The 21,139-nt window shown below is 41.2% G+C and overlaps 1 protein-coding gene across 1 annotated transcript in view; it reads left to right on the plus strand.

Moving 5' to 3' along the window:
• RASGRF2 (Ras protein-specific guanine nucleotide-releasing factor 2) overlaps positions 1-21,139 on the plus strand; it is a 432,531-nt gene that overhangs the window by 386,337 nt on the left and 25,055 nt on the right. Inside the window, exon 19 of the mRNA XM_006889857.1 lies at positions 7,373-7,485. Coding sequence (XP_006889919.1) covers positions 7,373-7,485 — 113 coding nt within the window. The remainder of the gene's footprint in view (positions 1-7,372; positions 7,486-21,139) is intronic.

The following is a 21,139-nucleotide window of genomic DNA, read 5'->3' on the forward strand; positions in this document are numbered from 1 at the left end:
CCATGGTATTCTCAATACTCTTCTCCAGCACCACAGCTCAAAGGCATCAGTTCTCCTTCTATCCTCCTTGGTCATTGTCCAACTCTCTGATGCATCCATATACAGACCAAGAAATAGTTGTCTGAACAGAAGAAAGGAATATAATGGTTTAAAATTAGGAGAAGTATGCACCAAGGTTGTATCCTTTCTTGATACCTATTCAGTCTGTATGCTAAACAAATAATTTGAGAAGCTGGCTTATATGAAGGAGAAAGTAGCATTAGAATTGGAGGAAGACTCAAAAACCTGTGTTATTCAGATATTACAGTTTTGTTTACAAAAAGTGAAGACAACTTCCTGCAAAATATCTAAGACTACAGCCTTAAATATGGATTATATCTCAACATAAAAGAACAAATCTTCTCACCAGAGGGTCAATAGGCAACATTGTGACAGATGAAGAAAGATTGAAGTTGTCAGCAGTTTCATCTTACTTAGATCTACAGTAAGCACCCTAGGTATCAGAAGTCAGGAGATCAGAGGATGTGTTGCATTGAGAAAATGTGCTGTCAAGGACCTCTCCAGAGTGCTAAAGAGCAAGGATGTCACTTTAAGGACTAAGATGTGCATGATCCATGCCATGATCTTTTTAGTTGTTTCTTATGAATCTGGAAGTTGGGCAATAAATCAAGATGACAAAAGAATAAATAAATGCCTTTGAACTGTGGTGTTGGAAAGAGTACTGGATATTCCGTGGACTGCCAAAAGAGCAAATAAGTCTGTCTTGGACAAAAGTGCTCCTTAGAGGTAAGAATGGTGGAACTTCATCTCACATACTTTGAGCGTGTTGTTAGGAGGAGCGAGGCCTTGGACAAGGTCATTATGTTTGGGAAAGTCTTCAGAGGAAAACCCTCAGCAAGCTGGATTGACACCATGACTATAACAATGGGCTCAAGCATATTGGAGATGATGAGAATGATTCAGGAGAGGGCACGGTTGAGATTTGCTCTTCATAGAGTCATTTGATGACACCTAACAACAACCAAACAAAAATCCTCCAAAGCATTCATATTTTTCTTGTTAAAAAACAGAGTTTGAAAAACTTGGGTTTTGCATGACTTTGTTTAATCAGCAAAGGCTGTGGAAAGGCTCTGTGGTCTGGGATTAGTTAGCATCACACCACCACCGCAGGTTTGTTAGGAACTGAAGGCTCTTAATCCCCAGGCTCAGAGCTTCAGGAGCAGTACTTGCATTGTGTGACATCTGTGCACATGACCATTTGAAGGACACATGTGTAAAGGAGTCTGGGCAGTTCGATGGGAGATCTGTGTTCCAGTCCCCTCCTCAGCCCCTCTTGTCACGTATCATCTCAGCCCACACAGTCAGTCTCTTCACAGCTCATGTCCTCATTCCCACTTGGTCTACCACAGGCCTGTGGAACAATAAGAAAACTGAAAATAACTTACAGGAGATCACTCTGTATGCTGCAAAAACCTGTGAAAGTGTAAGGATTGCTAACTAGGATAATTAGGGTTGATAATACTTGCATCTTGTACTCAGCTATTATTAGACAATCTGCTTTTTTATTAGCTACAATCAGCGGCACTGCAGATACTCAGCTGTAACATTCCGGCTTCAAATAGGGTCTCTGGAGTTTTCGCCAAATCTCTCAATATCTTTCTCAGTCTTGTCTTTCCAAAGCTCACAATAATACAGTGACATTCTGTTTTCCTTAAAAAAGGTCTTTCAAACAGCTTGCCTTCCTGGGGCTTTGACAGGTTCTACCACTGAGCCTTCTAGATGCTTAATGATGCTGGTTGTCTCACCCACTAATTAGCAATCAGCAAGGTCCTAACAAGGAACCCTGATGACATAGTGGGTAAGTGCTCGGCTAGCAAGGGTACAGTCCAGAGTTTGAATCCTACCCACAAGAGTGAGGTGAGGCAGCCTGCTTTTATAAAGATTACGGCCCTGGAAACCCCAAGGGCCGGTTCTGCTGTGCTGCATGCTGTATCTCTGAGTTGATGGCAGTTGTGAAGTTACACTTCCTTTGACCCACTTTTCTCTCTTAGGGACTAGGAAGTGCTGTTACAAAGTCGCGGCTCTGTTGCAAAATTAGGGAAAATTCAGCATTAACAGAATGCTCTCAACTAATAGGCTTGGTTCCATTTTTTTAATGCCATGTGTCCTTGCAATATCTCTCATAGCCTCCGCCACCTCCTCCATTCCACATGAAGTCTAGGACCACGTATTGTGTTCAGTTCTTGTCCCTGTGGTGTCTGTCCTTTTGGGCTTGGTATTTCATGACACTAAAAGAAAAGTAGTTTGGTATAAAATTCTTGCAGTAGTGTTCCCTGTTTCTGATGTCTAAAGATGAGGCATTTGGGACAGAAATACTTAACTAAGTGATTTCTTCCCAGCAGAGCCCTCTTTCCAGCTGGGTGCATGAGGTCAGTTTGTCCATTACTGGCGATGTTAACTTTGGTCGTTTGGTTAAGGTGATGCCTGTGAGATCCTCTCTTTGTTAGTAGTGTGTTGTCTCTGAATTCGTCTCAGACTATTAACATTATTTTCCCCAGTGAGTTTGACTCCGCCATATTAGCATTCATTCATGATTCCTGCCTGAATCTGTTTTTACCACTGTAGTAGAAGAAGGCTTTTGAAATCTTTGATTCCTTCACATTTACTAGTTGAAGTTTCACTATAAACAATGGGATATTCTGCTGTTGCTGCTGTCACCTTTCAGTTAGAAATGACTCCTAGCTGACTCCAGCAGGTTTTCAAAAGCAGTGACTCACCCTGGAGGAGATTGTCCATCCTTTTTACCCAAGAGAGGAACTGGTTAATTCAGACCACATGCCTTTGGGTTGGCAACAGCATCATCAAGTCAGCTACAACTTACAGTGACCTTTTAAACAATAGATCTTTTCCTGTCCTGTGCCATCCTTACCATCCCTGATATGCGTAACCCTGTTGTCATAGTCACAATGTTAACTTCTTGTTGAGAACCTTCTCTCTGACCCTCTGCCTTTCCCAGCATTGTGTCTTTTCCAAGGACTTGTCCCTCTTGAAAGCATGACCAAAGGATATGAGGTGAAATTTCTCCATTCTTGCTCAAAGGATCACTCTGGTTGCATTTCCTCCAAGACAGATTTGTCTGTTCTTCTGGCTGTCCACGAGGTACTCAGTACTCTTCTGCATCGCCACAGCTCAAAGATCTGTTCTTCTTTGGCCTTTCTTAGTCATTGTTCAACTTTCACAAGCAGTTGAAAATACCATGGCTTGGATCAGGCTACTTCTATGTGTTTGTCTCTGCATTTGAAAGCATCAGTTGGGACTTGGATTTTATTATTATTTTTTTTTATTTAGTGTCGTCATTGTCCTCATTGTTCATTTTAATGCTCATATTTTCCCAGGAGCTGATTCTACACTCTCTCTCCTGAAACCTTTCGCAATTTCCCGATCAGTTTGTGAATATCATTTGTTCTTTAGCCCTTAACATATCTGTGTTGTACTTTTTCATTCAAATCACTGCTGAAAGTCAGACTTTTATCCTTGCAGCACACACACACACACACACACACACACACACACTTGAGCCATGTCTGTGTCCTACTTACTGATCTTCCTCAAGATCCAGTGGGAAACCACCATTTCAGCTGGCCTTTAATATATGGTCAGTTGTAATAGAGTCTCCTAACGAGCATAAAGGAAAATCATGTGGCTTCACTAGATAAATTCATGAAGATTCCTGAGAGAATGTCCTTCAGTTCTTAGGCCTGAAGGATGAATAGAAATAAACACGTGTAAGAAGCTGATTAGCAATCCTGAAGGCATGTGGTTTGAATACACCAGTTTGCAGGAGATGGGAGGGCAGTCTCCTCCCATGCGATGACTTGCCTCTGAAAACCCGCTAGAGGGTCGGGTGTGGGTCAGTTCTGACTTGATGGTACAGAACAACAAGAAGGAGGTGCAGTGTACCAGACTAAAGCCATCACTTATTTCTTTGAGAAACTGAATAAATGTATCAGTTTTGGACTAATGTGAATATGTGTGAGTATATAGTGTGTATAGAGGGTGTTTGGGATTACAAAGATGCGGGCAGTGAGAGTGAACCTTCAGCTTCTTTGCATTTGAGGTCAAATTACTGTGTCCAGATTAGCATAGGGTTGCTGTGAGTCGCCTGTGACTCTATGGCACTTAACAACAGTAATATTAACATACAGAGAGAGATCAGCTGGCCCAGTGGACAGAAGGGGATGTTACCAAGCCAAAGGTGAGTGACTTTTAGTCCGTGGCCCTCAGGCCTGTCTTTCATTGTTTTTGTTCAGACATTCCTCTAGGTCGTATAGCCCTGGTGTACAAGTTGTTGAACCGCGGTCACTTGTGGTTGCTGTGAGGCTGAACACTGTGACACTGATGTGTCAAATATGCGTTAATGGTTGGCTACCCAATGCGGACAGAGAGTGGGGTGGAGCTCCCCGATGAAAACAAGCTTAGAAGGAGGAGTGGCATCCATTCCACATGCCTCCGGAAACCCTATGAACCTGGAGAGAGGATGAAAGGCACCCAAGTTTCGAGGACTCTCCTTCATAGGGTCACTATGAGTCGCCTGAGACTCGATGGCACTTAACAACAACAACAACAACAGCTCTTTTTAGAATCACATGAGAAATCAGCTCATCTCAATAGAGCCTCAACCCAAATCAGTTAAATAAGGAGGATTCTGAGGAGCTTTGCATTTGAATGGATTTGTGGACTTACACTGGACTTTTGATTGAAGAGACTCACATTTCAAAGAAGGGCAAACAGGAAAGGAGAGAAGAATAAAAAAACAAACAAAGGAAAGGAAGAAAGTGACTTTTCATAACTGGAGCAAGCTGTGTGGCTTCTGATCAGACCCCATGTCTAAGACCTGAGGTTGGAGTATGCTCACTCATAGTGATCTCCCGGATCCACAGGAGTGGAAGTGGGAGGAATACAACAAAGGAGAAATGGGCTGAGCTTGGACATGCACCTTCAGCGCTGCCCATCTAGCATGCACACATGCACAGAGGAGCAGGAAGGGTTGTTGGCTTGAGACGCAGTGAGTCATGAGGCCTGTTAACTTGACTCGGGCCCATGTGGGGACCAGAGCTGGGTGAGGAAACCAACAGGTCAGGAACACAGGGAGATGTGTGGACTCCTGAGCTTGCAGCTGATGCCCATTTAAAACCAGCCAGAAGATACTGAGTCACTGTATCAAAAGAAATTGGCAGACACAGAAGAATTTCATGAAGCAACATATGAGCAAGAGCCTATGGTGATGAAGGAAGAAGTTCAGGCTGCTTTGAAGGAAATGGCAAAAAATAAGGCCCCAGGAATAGATGATATACCAATCGACATATTTCAGCTAACAGATGCTGCCCTGGATGTGCTCACCAAGTTGTGTCAAGAAATCTGGAGAACAATCACTTGGCCAATTGACTGGAAAAGATCTCTATTTGTTCCCATTCCAAAGAAGGGTGACCCAACAGAGTGTGGAAACTATAGAATAATATCATTGATTTCACATGCAAGCAAGATTCTACTGAAGATTATCCAAAAACGACTGGAACAGCACATCAGCAGAGAACTGCCAGAAGTCCAGGCTTGGTTTAGAAGGGGTCGTGGTACTAGGGATATTGTAGCTGATGTTAGATGGATCTTAGCTGAAAGCAGAGAATACCAGAGGAATGTCTATCAGTGTTTCATTGACTATGCAAGGGCATTTGACTGTGTGGATTATAACAAACTGTGGCTGACTCTGAGAAGAATGGGAATCCCAGAACACTTGGTCATGCTAAAGAGAAACCTATACTTGGACCAAGAGGCAGTCATCAGAACAGAGCACGGGAACACTGCATGGTTCAAAATTGGGAAGGCTGTACACCAGGGATGTGTCCTGTCTCCATACCTTTTCAACCTGTATGCAGAACAGATTATCCGGGAGGCTGGGCTCTATGAGGAGAAAGATTGCTGAAAGATCTATCAACAATCTGCGATATGCAGATAACAACCCTGCTTGCTGAAACTGAGGAGGACCTAAAGCACTTGCGGCAGAGGGTCAAGGACTGCAGCCTCCAATATGGATTGAGGCTCAATGTCAAGAAGACAAAGATTCTCACCACTGGACCAACTGGCAGCATCAGGGTGGATGGTGAAGAGATTGAGATTGTTCACAGCTTTAGTTTGCTTGTCTCCACAGTCAACACTCTTGGCACAGTAGCCAGGAAATTAAAAGACATACTGCCATGGGAAAGTCTGCTGTTAGAGACCTCTCTAAAGTACCGAAGAGCAATGGTGTCTCTTTGGAGACTAAGGTATGCCTGATACAGGCCATGGTCTTTGCTATCACTTGTTATGCATCAGAGAGCTGGACAATGACTAAGGAGGATAGAAAGAGAATTGATGCCTTTGAGCTGTGGTGCTGGAGAAGAGTATTGAGGGTACCATGGACTGCTAGGAAAGCAAACAGATTCATCCTGGAAAGGGTTAAACCAGGTGGCTCCTTGGAGGCAAGGATTCTGAGGGCCCGTCTAACATACTTTGGACATGTTGTGAGGAGAGACCGGTCCTTAGAGAGGGACATCATGCTTGGGAGGGTGGAGGGACAGCGCAGGAGGGGAAGGCCCCCTATGAGGTGGATTGATTCAGTGACTGGGATAATCGGGATGGGTGTGTCAGAGACGGTGCGACTGGCACAAGACAGAGCAGAGTTTAGGGCTTTTGTACATAGGGTTGCTACGAGTCGCAAGCGACTCGACGGCACATAACAACAACAGATGACTAGAGAGGAGTTGACGAGAACCCAACTAGACGAAGAGAAGATGATCCATACTGGGAACTAGGGTTGATTTCTGCAGCCTCATGGCTTGCTGTGGACTGGACGCTGCTTCTGGATGTAGATGCTCAAAGTTTCTAAATTGAACAGAAGTTCCTTCAGCAAAATGCTTGTTCTTCAGAGTATTGATTTCATAGGGATGGGCAACTCAGCAATTGGCTATCAAAAAGGTGGATATTAGGGTATGAGATGTGAAGTAACTGGCTTACACACTTTCAGGAAAGTAGTTGTTGTTGGGATGATTGTAAGGGAGGGAATAAGAAACCCCACACTATAAAATGAATGAAATATAATGTAAATGAAGGACTATATGGAACACAGTGTATATTAATGAAAAATAATGGTAATTTTAAAAAATTTAATATTTTTTAAAATGAAAAATTTAAAAATAAGAATCTGTAGGGCGAGCCATTGGTGAGACTATAATTTTCATTCCCATACGTAGCCTCTAAAGGATTCGTTGTGAGCATGATCTCAAGCGTCATAGAGGTAACCCCTTGAGAACTCAAAAAGTTTTATTTTATTTTACAGGATTTTGAACTTAACAATGAATTAAAGATGAATGTCCTAAACTTACTAGAAGAAGTTTTGCGGGACCCAGACCTTCTTCCCCAGGAGAGGAAAGCCACGGCGAATATCCTGAGGTAAGAGGAGTGACAAGTGCCCATCAAGTTAGGTGTTGTCTCTTAGCAGGAACTGGCCCCTGGAGAAGGACATCATGCTTGGTAACGTCGAAGGTAAGGAAAAGGAGGAAGACCCTCAGTGAGATGGACTGTCACAGGGGCTGCAGCAGTGGGCTCAAACATAGCAACAGTCGTGTGGGCCCTGCGGAACCAGGCGATGCTTGCTTCTGTCAGACATACATAGAGTGGCTGGGAGTCCAGACTGAGTGGACTTCACCTGACACCTTTGAATGACATTTCTTTATTTGTGTTGTTTTCTAAATAAAGTAAGAGTCTATGGAACCAGAAAGAGAAATGCTAGAATCCTGGGGGCATCAAGTGATTTGTTTCACACACTGCTTTTGAATCAGAACTGACTCACAGCTGACCTTCCCTAGGGTTTCCACAACTGTAAATCCCCCTGGAGGAGACTGTCCATCTTTCTCCTGAGCTGCTGCTGGTGGATTAATGATCACCAGAGAGGTGTAGCCTTTGGATTAGTGGCACAAGTCCTACAGACTTACCACCAAAGGGCCCTTTAGGGATTCTAGTCTCCGCCGTGAACTCTGATCTTCCTGTTCCTAAGGGCGGGTTGGGATCCGCTCCTTCAGGGAAGGTTTCTGCTTCAGACACTTCACTCACGTTTTAGGACGAGGTTATACAAATTGCATGGAGTGCAGTTGCTTCCGGTTTTTTGTGGGTTTTTTGGGCAAGATGGTGGCCCATTTCTGTGCTCAGAGGAAGAAATCTTTGAGGATCTTCTTCTCTTGGGCATCCATTAGGCACTGAAGGCACTTTTAGGCTCTGATAATTTACTGTGAGTTGATATATACAATGTGGTAATTTATTTCTGTAGGTGTCTTAGATGGCTGGGTTGTTGGAATGTTGCCCTAAAATAATCACATATTTGTTTCGCATCTTTCTTTCTGGTCCCAAACCAATTCTTGTGTCAGTCACTCGACTCAAATAAGTTATGTTGAGTAGATTGTACCACACTTCAATGTAATAAAGGCTTAAATACATACTTTCTCACTGGAGACTTGTTTATGCCCATTGATGTCACTCCCAAAATTCAAGCAGGTAGCATGCTTCTTTAATAGTTTCCCAGACTGAGAGGTGGATTTCTTTCTTTGTAGTCCTCTCCGCATGAAGAGGGTAATCATCAATGTCTCTCTGTGAAGGCTGCAATGTCTAAAATTACAGCATCCCACCTTATTCATGCTTAACATCTGTGACCCTGCTTGGGATGGAAAGCCTAGTTTCTAGCTATTAGAACCTGGTACTCCTTTACCAATCCGACTTCTCATTCCTTCTGTTGTTTGATCCCTGCATTATCCCTTCTCTATTCCATGTGTGACAGTACTGTGTTTGCTGTTTGCTCATATATCATAGAGATATATGTAGAAGGGAGTCTGTTTTAGCTCAGTCCACTCTGGTTCTTGCATATGGTTTTGATGCAGCAGTTGCTGTTTTTTGCCTACTACTGTTTAGCAGCTGATCCCTAAGTCATGAAGCCAGGATGGTAAAACCTTGTCTCACATACTTGAGTAGATTGTGAGGAGTGGGGAGTATTTGGAAAAAGATATCATACTGAGAAAGATAATGGATCTTCCAGGACAAAGAAGACCTTCAAAAAGAAGGATTGCCACAGTGACTTCAGCATGGAAATAAAGGGGAGGGTGCTGCAGGTTAGGGCAACATTTCAATCTGTTGTTTATAGGGTCTCTATGAGTTGTAATTGACTTGATGGCACACAACAGCTCCCAACGCCCAAGACTCTATATCCACATCCTTCTTTGCTTTGTGCATCCTACGAAAAAAATTAAATAAACTTAAAAAATAACAACTCCTCCACAGATTGTCCTTAATAAAATAACAACCCCTCCATAGAGTGTCCTGGCTGTAATTTTTATATCTTTCTTCTGTGGAGTCACCCCATCAGCCTTTAGTTAGTTATTGTTGGTAGTTGCCATCGGTCAATTCCAGCTCTTCACAATGACCCTGTGTGCACAGAGTGTAACTGTTACACGGTGTTTTTAGAGCTGTGACATTTCAAAAGCCGAGCACCAGTCCATCAGTCCTAACTTCCCAGGAGCTTCTGAGGGGTTTGAACTGATTCTGAGGAGATTAAACCAATTTTGGGTATTGTTTTGATCACATAACTATTGTGATGCCTGAATTGTGCTCCAAATATATTTTCGGGGAAAACCTGGTTTCAGTGACTGAATTGTTATGCTTATTACTGATTACTGTCGCTGTTCTGTTTATGAAAACAGAGTATAATTTGGGGTGTTTTTTTATTCAGAACATTAATTTTTTAAAACTACGTTCTGTTTCTGTCATGGAGGTGCTGTACTGATTCGCTCTGAGGGAAATGAGGATGTGTGCGCTGAGGAAGGGGGTTAAGGGTAGCCCTGGCTGTTTAGAGAGCCCTTCTTTTGCCAGACTCCTAAAGAAGTCACACGTCACTAATCAGTCCTGACACGCTTTCTGCATGAGCCAAAATGTGGCCTCAGAACCCAAGTCTACACCAGGAAATTTGGAGGACAACTGCCTGGCCAACTGACTGAAAGAGATCCATATTTATTCCCATTCCCAAGAAAGATGATCCAATAGAATGTGGAAATTATCACACAACATCATGACTATTGCCTGCAAGCAAAATACTGCTGAAGATCAAGAAAATGTCGAAGACAGTACATAGACAGGGCACTGCTAGGTGTTCAAGCTGGATTTAGAAGAGGTCACAGCACCAGAGATATCATTGCTGGTATCAGATGAATCCTGATTGAAAAGAAAGAATACTAGAAGAATGTCTACTTGTACATTTTTGACCATGCAAAGACATTTGACTGTGCAGATCATACCAAATTTTGGCTAACATTGAGAAGAATGGGAATTTCAGAACTGCTAATTGTACTCATTTAAAACTTAGACCAAGAGGCTGTTGTGCACACTGAGCAAGAGAACACACTGCATTGTTTAAAATTAGGAAAGGTGTCAGGGTTCTGTCTGTTCTCCAAACCTATTTAATCTGTATGCTGAGCAAATTATTCAAGAAGCTGGACTCTCTGAAGAAAAAAGTGGCATTAGGACTGAAAGAAGACTCATCAGTAACCTTTGTTATGCAGGTGGCACAGCCTTGTTCCATGAGAGTGAGGAGCACTCTCCTTGAAGTACTTCCTGCAGAAAATCGAGGAATACAGCCTTCAATATAGATTGCATCTCAGTGTCAAGAAAGCAAAAATCCTCAGCCCTACATCAGTAGGCAACATCATGATGGACAGAAAAAGAATCAAGACTGTCAACTTGCTTTATCTTACTTGGATCCACAAATCAATGTACTTGGTACCAGCAGTCAGGAGATCAGGAGTCTAACAGATGCAGCTCGCCTGGACACTTGAAATCGTGACCAAAGGAGGAATGAGGGAACTATTTTGTCACAGGCCTTAATTGCTCTTTAGGCCTTTGCCAACCTTCCATATCATACATATGTTCATATGTGTGGAATCTGTGTATGCATGTCTTCAAAAATCATGTCTGAATCATTGAAAACAGAATTACTGAGCAATTCTAGGTACAACTGTCAACTGGATGAATGCCATCATTCATGGCACTTCTTAGTGGAAAACAAATCATAAAACCCACCATGGGAAGAGGTAAAGGATTACTTCTCAGTCTAATGAAAATATTTTCTTGCTAATTCATTTCTTCATTGAGAAATAAACATTAAATCATTTCCCTCCAAAGCCAGAACAATATTATTAAGGATTCATTCTTATGCATTTAAAGACGTGTTCTTTTTTGTTAGACTGTTTTCTTTTTTTGGTGGCATTATGTACAACCAAACACACATCTAGTCACACTTTCTCCGTGAACCACTCAAGGACATTGGTTACATAATTCACACTGTGTGGACATTCTGTCTCTACCCATATTGATTCATGACCACTGAGCAGCTGAGTGCAACAAGTCAATAAAACTGTTTTCTTTTTTTACTTTATTTTTCTCTCAGAAAATAACATTATGTGGGTTATGCCTGTGGGTTCTTTTTTGTAGCTGTTTTATTAAGACATAATTCACAAACCATACAATTTACCCATCTAGGGCTTTCTGCCCCCCAAAGTTCTCACCTGTGCTTTTGATTGTCTGTTGTCAGCTTATACTCACATCAATAATTCTCTGTAAGTGCATAATGCCCAGGGTGAACATCCTTTATTAATTTGGCCAAAGTACTGGGCACATGTTCTTTTTCACCCTGCCAGAGATAGGTAGTCACGGGTGCAGGTAGGCCTGGAGGGAAGAAAAGTTTTGCAAGGGAAAGTGGGGAAGGTCTGGCAGGTGAAGGAGGATGAAGCAAGCAGGAATTGAACCATTTTCACGGTCAGTGGAAGTGAGTGGGGCCCAGGGTCCCAGACAAGCTCTGCCATGAGTGACAGGTTAGCACGTACCAGGGCCTCCTCAGTTTCAAGCAAGGTTTGTCTTCTGCATAACAGGTTGTTGATGAGTACTCCTCCAATCCTGATGCCACACTTCTCATAAAGCTCAGCAAAACATTAGCCCTTCCCCAAGCATGAGATCCTCATTCTTGGTTCTGTCTTTACTTCATCTATACAACTGAATTTCTGGAAAAAAATGTTTCCAGTTAAATAACCTGTATAATTCCATATGCCTTTAGGTTTCCCTGATGTTTCTCTCCAAATGCACAACTGCTAAACTGATTTTGCTAACGGATAGACATAGGGGAGCCTGAGGGGGATCAGAAGGTTAGAGACAAATCTGTTCTCTGCAAAGAGTGGATCAGGGAGTAGAGGCCTCTTTATCTGAAAGGCAGGCATTTGTGAACTTAATCCCAGGTTGTGATTGGGGGAGGGGTAAACAAAGCAATTAAAAACATGGCTTGTCAATTAAGTGTAGTTTTGGCATTAGAGATTTCTATAAATTCTAATCATTACCTTACAGCTGGAACTAACTCATAGCTGGCCCTCCCGTGGGGTTTTGGAGACTGTAAATTACACAGAGGATATTGCCCCTGTTTTTCCCACAGAGCAGCTGGTGGAGCCAAGCCACCTGCCTTTGGGTTGGCAGCCCAACTCCTTACCCACTAGGCCACCAGATCTCCTGGTACTAAGTCACATGACAGTGAAATGAAAGCAGACAAACCTATATTTAAACAATCTGTTAGTTCTGACCTAAGCTGACGCTATGTGTGTCAGAGTAGATAAAGGACGAAGAACAGATCATTCAGGAGGCTGTGCTCTATTAGGATTTGTGTGGCATCAAGATTGGAGGTAGACTCATCAACAACCTATGCTATGCACATGACACACCTTGCTTGCTGAAACCGAGGAGATCTTGAAGATCTCACTGCAGAAGCTTCAGGACTACAGCCTTAAATGTGGTTTGAAGCTTAACATCAAGAAGACAAAGATTCCTACCTCTGGGCTAATTGACAGCACCATGATAGATGGGAAAAGATATTGAGGTTTTTAATTACTCAGCTTGCTTGGTTCAACAATCAACACTGTTGGCACCAGCAGTCAGGAAATTAAAAGATTAATTTCACTGGGAAAATCTGCTGTCAGGGATCTCTCCAGAGTACTGAAAAGCAACAATGTCAGTCTAGAGACTAAGGTGCACCTGATCCAGAACATGGTCTTCGCAATTACTTGGTATGCATCAGAGAGCTGGACAATGACTAAGGATGACAGAGGAAGACTAGATGCCTTTGAGTTGTGGTACTGGAGGAGAGTCTTGAACGCACCATGGACCACCAAGAAAACCAATAAATCTGTCTTGGAGAGGATGAAACCAAGTTTCTCCTTGAAAGCTAGGATTTTGAAGCTCTGTCTCACAGACTTTGGGCATGTGGCCAGGAGGGACCGATCCTTAGAGAAAAACATCATGCTCAGAAGGGTGGAGGGATAGCATAGAAGAGGAAGATCTTGGATGGGATGGATTGATACAGTAACTGGGGTAATGAGGGTAGGTGTGTCATAGTTAATTAGACTGGTTTAGAATAGGGCCGGCTTCAGAGCTGTTGTACATAGGGTTGCTATGAGTCATAGGCAACTCTATGCCACATAACAACAACAGCAACAACATAGTTTTTAATAACATCACTCCGGTGGCCTTGTGGTAAGAAGCTGCATTATAATCTTGAAGGCATGCAGTTCAAATCTACCCAAGGTACTCCTTGGGAGAAAGATGGGCAGTTTCCTCCCATGTGATTAACCGCCTCTGTCAATCTACCAGAAGGTCAGCTATGAATCAGTTCTGACTTGAGGATACACAACAGCACAACATAATTTCCAGTGGCTGATTTTTTTCAGAAGTGGATTAGTAGACTTTTCTTGAGAGGTATTGCTGGGTAAACTCAAACTGCTAACCACTCATTTAGCAGCTAAGTGTTAACCATTCGAGTCACCAGGGACTCCATGTTTAAACATACTCAAACCAAACCCGCTGCCGTGGAGTCAGTGCAACATATTGTGACCCTCCACTGAGGTGTTGGGGTTTTTTTTAATTATTATTATTAATTTTAATGAAAATTTACAGAATTTGGATTTCCATTCATTGATTGTTGCACTTTTTCCCCCAGCCCACCCCTACTCTCCCACAGTTCACTCTTCTCTTTGAAAAGTAAAAGTAAAATTCTTTCATTGTTTTACGATCCCTCTCCCCAGGTCCACTCCACTATGCAGCCTTTGTTCTGGACTCCTGTCATGACAATAATACCCAATCACATATCCCTTTTAAACAGTTTTCTCCCTCATCTGTTTCAATGCAGTATACATTATTGAACCCATCTTTCTCAGTCTCCCCGCCCCCCATCTCCGATGTCAACAGCCACTGAGTTTTTAAGGCTTTTTAAGTTTTTAAAGTTTTATCTTTACAGGAAGAGACTTTTAAGGCTTTTTAAGTTTTTAAAGTTTTATCTTTACAGGAGGAGACTACCTATTTCCTGAAAAGCAGTTGGTGGATTCAAACTGTTGACCTTTCAGTTATCAGCTCAAGGAACTCTTCTCCCAGAGCACTTTTATGGCGTTAATACACCTCTGTGTGAGTCCTGAGCCCATTCACTCTCTATGATCAACTATCCCTCACTCACAGTCTCTTAGGGACTGGCTTTATGATAAATAAGCTTAATTATCATCAATAGTCTATTGCCCTGCTCAAGACTTTTCTATTTTTTTAATATAATTTTCGTTTTATACTAGTTTACTCACAAAGTTTGTATACATTGTTTTTCACAACACATCTTTTATACTTATAAATATGTCATTCCTGACCCCCAAGTTAAGGGTCAGTCAAAGAAAGGAAGACCCCCCAACAAAATAGATTGACATGGTGACTACAGCACTGGATTCATCACAACAGGGTGAGTTTGACACAGGATCAAGTAGAGGTTTGCTTACAGAGTCGTACATAACATCACTATCAGTCAGAGTCACCTCAGTGGTACCCCACAACCACAAAATTGTACAGATACAGAATCAATACTGTGCAATGATTTTTTTTAAAGACACAAAACATGCCATAAAATAAAAAGAAACCATGATTGAGCTCTTGACTGCCCTACTTACAAACTCAGACCACAAATCTTCCAGAGTCCAGAGTTACTCAACAAGGCTCTTAGGGTTTATCTTAGAAAATTATAACGTGGGATGGAAAAGGGGCTTTTGAGGGAGCGAACATTAGATAGGAGCTTTCTTGACCATATATTTCCAAGGGAGAGATATTTCCTAGCCTTATTTTTAAAAAGGAACAAGCCCTTCTCCCCTGATGCATATTGTTTTAGGGTCACCTGTTTTTTTTCTGAGCAGCAATGACGTAGACTTGGAGAAAGAGACATTGTTACCTTCTGTCTATGTAGCTCTTCAATGTGATGTAACAGTCTGTGGAGAAAGAATTGCATTCACTTGTCTTTTCATCACCTCAGGATCCTTTTGCTGTACCAGTAATATGTTTTTTGTGCTCACAAATGCAATGGCAAATAGTTGACAAGGCTCTGGAAAGAGCCTGGTAGCCAGCTTTGAGCTTTTGAAAGAACAAAGCAAAGACAAAGGAGAAACCAATTGCCCTCAAGTCGGCTCCAGCTGAGGCCAACCTCACGTGTGTCACAGTAAAACTGGGTTCTGTGATTAATTGTTTTTGTTTGGTTTGTTTGAGGGTTTTTATAAAATACTTTGCTAGTCCTTTTTATCAGAGTGTCACTGAATGGACTTAAATGGTCACATTTTCAGTTAATAGTTGAATGTGTTAACCCTTTGCACCACGCAGAGACTGCTTTGAAAGAGAAGGGAGAGGGAATAATGTTAATCAGCTGTCTACTCACTCAATACACTTTTTTTTTTTATACTGGTTTATTTACAATGTTCAAATACGTTGTCTTTCACTCTAGATCTTTCCCGTTTTCTTCACCCCTATCTCATCATATTGTGTAACCCTATAATTAACTGCCCCTCCTTTCTCACCCCTCTGCTTCCACCCTCAACCTCTCTTAGATCCTTATACTCATTCTACAATAATGGTTTTATACAGTATTTGCCCTTAAGGGACTGAGTTAGTTGACTCAGCATAATCCTTTCCAGTCCCTCCCTAGTTAGGTAGTAATTTACAAAAAATTGCTCTTATGTGTGAAGTAGTATTCCACTGTGTGAATGATAATTTCTCAATCCATTTGATTTTGTCGGACATTCAATACACTTTGAAACCACACCTGACTTGGCAGGAGAAAGATGGATAATCTCTTCGTCTACAATTTACAACCTCTGAAACAGGCTGGAGGGTCAACTGTGATTCAGTTATGACTCAACAGCAATGACTTTGAGTTTTATTTCTTTTTGTTTGTTTTGATACATCTTTTATTTAGAGAATAAAATTATAAACAAAATACAGAAAAATGTTAACAAGGAAATGATTCTTAAACTTTTAGGCAGTTTTTTTATCCTGGGAGAGCAGATCATGAGTTTAAATCATAAGGAAATTTATTATTCAAAGGTGGAATGTGATTTTTAAGGTTCATTTATACTGAGTACTTGGCATTGAGAAAAAAAGATACTTCTAGGTACACATTCAGCATTTTGCAGCATATTTATTTACATTCAAATTATGTTTCTAAATTCTATGTCAAATATAACTAAGCCACAAATCGAAACTCCAAGATATTATTAAAATTCTGTTTCTTTGGGAGGAGTACAATAATGCTTTATTAGAAAATAATTCCATTTCCTACTAGATCAATTATATATAAACAAAATTTAATGAATTTTTCTTCATAGCTGAAGCTAGCTGCCTTCAAAGCAAAAAAGTATTTTACCTGCCTTTTAAAAGGATGTTAAAATTTTGCAACTCACCTATAAAGAGAGAACTTAAGAGGGTATGAAACCATTAAGAGGTAAAGAGTGGGGTCCGCACCATTCTCTGGGGGATTCAGCATGGCAATAGCACATCAGCCCATGGCTCCAGGTCAGGGTCTTCCCAGAGTCGAGTTGCTTTGGAATACAGCCCAAAGCAGGTTGAAAACCCAACCTAGGGCTGAAATACTGGCACAAGACCAATAGTCAACAAGTACCATAAGGGAAATTTGAAAAGAACTGTGAAGAGAGTTGGATGTATAATGTCTTTATTACTATAAAAGAAAAATAACTTCTCAGAACTGATGCTCTTTGATTTTAAACCTATCTCTAAGGAGGCACTTCTTGTTGGGTGCCTTGAAGTCAAGTATGACTTACTGTGACCCTATGAACAACAGATCTGAGTCTTGTACTGTACTGTGCTGTCTTCACAATCTCCGACACACTCAGGCACATTGCTGCAGTCACACATCAACAGACCTAGTTGAGAGTCTTCCTCTCCTTCACTGTCCCTCCATCAAGGAATGTGCCTCCACAATGATGTCCCTCTCCAAGGAATAAACTTCCCTAGCAACATGCCCAGAGTATGTGAGATGAAGCTTCGTCAAGAAGCACTCTGGCTGCACATTTTCCAAGACATATCTCTTTCTTTTGACAGGGCATAGGATATTCAGTACTCTTTATGTTTTTAATGAATTTTTTATACTGGTTTTCTTACTAAGTTTGTATACATTGATTTTCACTCCAGATCTTTCGCATTTCCTGTATCCATCCCTCACTCCACCCATCAGATTGTACGACCCTATCCTCACCGCTCTGCTCTCCCCCTACCCCCCTTCGATTCTTATACACATTTTAGACAGATAACTAGTAAAATGTATATAAAGACCATTATGCATGTTTTACTAGTTATCTATTTCTACAATAATTGTCTTATAAAGTATTTGTCCTTATGAGGCTGAGTTAGTTAATTTAGCATAATGCTTTCCAGTCCTTCCCACGTTAGGTAGTGATTTTCAAAATCATTGCTCCTGCGTGCTGCCTAGTATTCCGTCATGTGAATATACCATAAAGTCTCAATCCATTCAGTTGTGGTTGGACATTTAGCCTGTTTCCAGGTTCTTGGAATGGTGAATAACACTGCTATGAACATCAGTATACAAATCTCTGTTTGTGTCTCAGTTCTAATTTTCTTGGGTTATAATCCCGGCAGTAAAATAGCTGGGTCATATGGAATTTCTGTGTTCTGTGTTCTTTTTGAGGAAACGCTAAACTGCCTTCCAGAGTGTTTGTACCATTTTACAATCCCACCAACAGTATATAAGAGTTCTTGTCTCTCTACATCCTCTCCTACATTTATTAATTGCAGTCCTGTTAAACTTTGCCACAGCTCAGCTACTGAAGTGAGATGGTATCTCATTGTGGTTTTTGAATCACATCTCTCTTATTGCCAGTGATTTTGAATGTTTATTCATGTGTCTGTTGTCTATTTTAATATCTTCCTCTGTGAAAATTCTTTCCATGTGTTTTGCCCACTATGTAATTGTGGTATCAGCCTTTTTCTTGTGGAGGCCCTGTAGGATTCTGTAAACTTTTGATATGCGTCCCTTGTTTGAAATGTTATTGCTAAATGTCTTTCTGAGTCAGTAGGTTTTCTTTTCACTTTGTTGGGAAATATATTTTATGAACACAGAGATTTAATCTTTAGAAGGTCCCATTTATCAGTTTTTCCTGGCTGTATTTGACAGTCACTTTATACCGTAGACGAAGCTGTGAAAGCTTTATCTCAATTTGTCTCTGATGAACTTTATGGTTTTGGGCTTTAAACCCAGGTCTCTGATCCACCTTGAGTTGATTTTTGTGTACGGTGTGAGATGTATATCCTATTTTTAGCTTTCTGCAGTAGCAGTCCTATTTTGCCAGCACCATTTAAGAGGTTGTCCTTTCCCCATTTGGTAGGTTTTATTACCTTGTCTGTTATCAGTTGATGTTAGATAGTGGGGTCTATTTCTGTGTTCTCAATTCTGTTACATTCGTCTATGTGTCTGTCATTGTACCAGGACCATGCTGTTTTGGTTACTACTGCTGTGTAGTAGGTTTTGAGGTCAGGCAGTGCTATGCCTCGCACTTCATTTGTATCTTTCAGAAAGGTCTCTTTCCTCACTGAATAAATGACAATTTCCCTTTTGATCTCCTTGAAAAATGAATTTGATATCTTTATTGGGAGTGCTTTGAACACGTAGATTGCTTTTGGTACGATTTTTATTTTCACAATATTGAGTCTTCCTATCCCTGAACAGGGCGCGTTTTGACATTTCTTTGGGTCTTTTATTGTGTCTTGCAGAAATGTTCTATAGTTTTCTTTGTATAGGTGTTTTGTATCTTTAGTTAGATTCCCTCCCAAGTATCTCAATTTGTTATTGGGTTTGTAAATGGTGTTGCTTTCTTTGTTTCCTTCTCTGAATTATCTTTGCTACTGTAAAGGAATCCCACTGATTTTTGGATATTAATCTTATATCCTGCAACTCTACTAAATTCGTCTACTAGCTCTAAAGTTTTTTGTTGAGACCTTGGGGTTTTCTGGGAACACTAACATATCTCCATATAGCACAATTTAACCATCTCTGTGCTGATCTGGATTTTTGTCATATTGACCTAGCAAGTACTTCCAAAAGAATATTGAATAGAAGTGGTGATAGTGGGCATCCTTGTCTGGTTCCTGTTCACAAAGAAAATGCTACTAGTCTTTCTCCATTGAGAATGATATTGGCTCTTGGTTTTCCAGTTATACTTTTCACTATGTTAAGGAAATTATCTTCTATTCCAATTTTTTTGAGAGTCTTTATCAGAAAGGTATTTTGGATTTTGTCCAATGCCTTTTCCACACCGATTGCTAAGATCATGTGGTTTTTGTTATTTGCTGTTAATATGGTGAATTATGTTTTTCTTGTGTTGAACCATCTTTGTATACTTGTTATTAATCCCAGTTTATCATGATGATATTTTTTTTTTTGCTTTTGGATTTTATTGGCTAGGATTTTGTTAAGGACATTTGCATCTATATTCATGAGACATATTGGTCTATAGTTTTCTTTCTTAGTAATATCTTTGCCTGGTTTTGATATTAGGGTTTTGCTTGCTTTATAGAATGACTCTGGAGTGTTCCTTCTTTTTCTGTTTCTTTAAATATAGTAAGAATTGGTGCTAAAATGTCTCTGAATGTTTTGTAGAATTCAGCTGTGAAGCCATCTGATCTAGGACTTTTCTTATAGGGAGTCTTTTTTTTATGGCCAGTTCAATTTCTTTTTTAGTGATGGATCTCATTAAGGGTTTTATATCTGTTTGGGTCTGACTATGTAGGGCGTGAGTATCAAGGAATTTGTCAATTTCTTCTAGGTTTTCAAATTTATCAGAGTTTTTCATGATACTCTGATATTGTTGTTGTTGCTATATCCTGTAGAGTCACCTGCGACTCATTGGGACGCTATGCACAACATCCCTAAACTCTGCCCTATCCTGTGCCAATCTCACCATCTTCGACACACCCACCCCCATTACCCCAGTCACTGACTCAATCCATCTCATCGAGGGTCTTCCTGTCCTGCACTGTCCCTCCACCCTCCCAAGCATGACATCCCTTTCCAGGGACTGGTCCCTCCTTGCAACATGTCCAAAGTATGTCAGATGAAGCCTCAGAACCCTTGCCTCAAAGGAGCAGTCAGGCTTCATGCTCGACAGGACAAACCTGTTTTCCCCCCTAGCAATCCATGGTATAGTCAATACTCTTCTCCGACACCACGATTCAAAGGCATCAATTCTCCTTCTATCCTCCCTAGTCATTGTTCAGCTCTCTGATGCATAGCAAGTGATTGCAAAGACCATGGCATGTATCAGGTGCACCTTAGTCACCAGACTGAGATCCTTGCACTTCAGCACTTTAGAGAGGTCTCTAACCACAGACTTTCCCACCGCAATACGTCTTTTAATTTCCTGGCTGCTGGAGCCAAGAGTGTTGACTGTGGAGCCAAGCCAACCAAAACTGTGAACAATCTCAATCTCTTCACCGTCCATTATGATACTGCCAACCGGCCCAGTGGTGAGAATATTTGTTTTCTTGATATTGAGTCTCAGTCCATACTGAAGACTGCAGTCCCTGACCTTCCACAGCAAGTGCTTCAGATCCTTCTCAGTTTCAGCAAGCACGGTTGTATCATCTGCATAACACTGATTGTTGATGATTCTTCCTCCAATCCTGATGCCACATTTCTTCTCATAAA

Source organism: Elephantulus edwardii, unplaced genomic scaffold (assembly GCF_000299155.1).
Source record: "Elephantulus edwardii isolate Elephantulus edwardi_28Jun2011 unplaced genomic scaffold, EleEdw1.0 scaffold00082, whole genome shotgun sequence".
NCBI classification, from domain to species: Eukaryota; Metazoa; Chordata; class Mammalia; order Macroscelidea; family Macroscelididae; genus Elephantulus; species Elephantulus edwardii.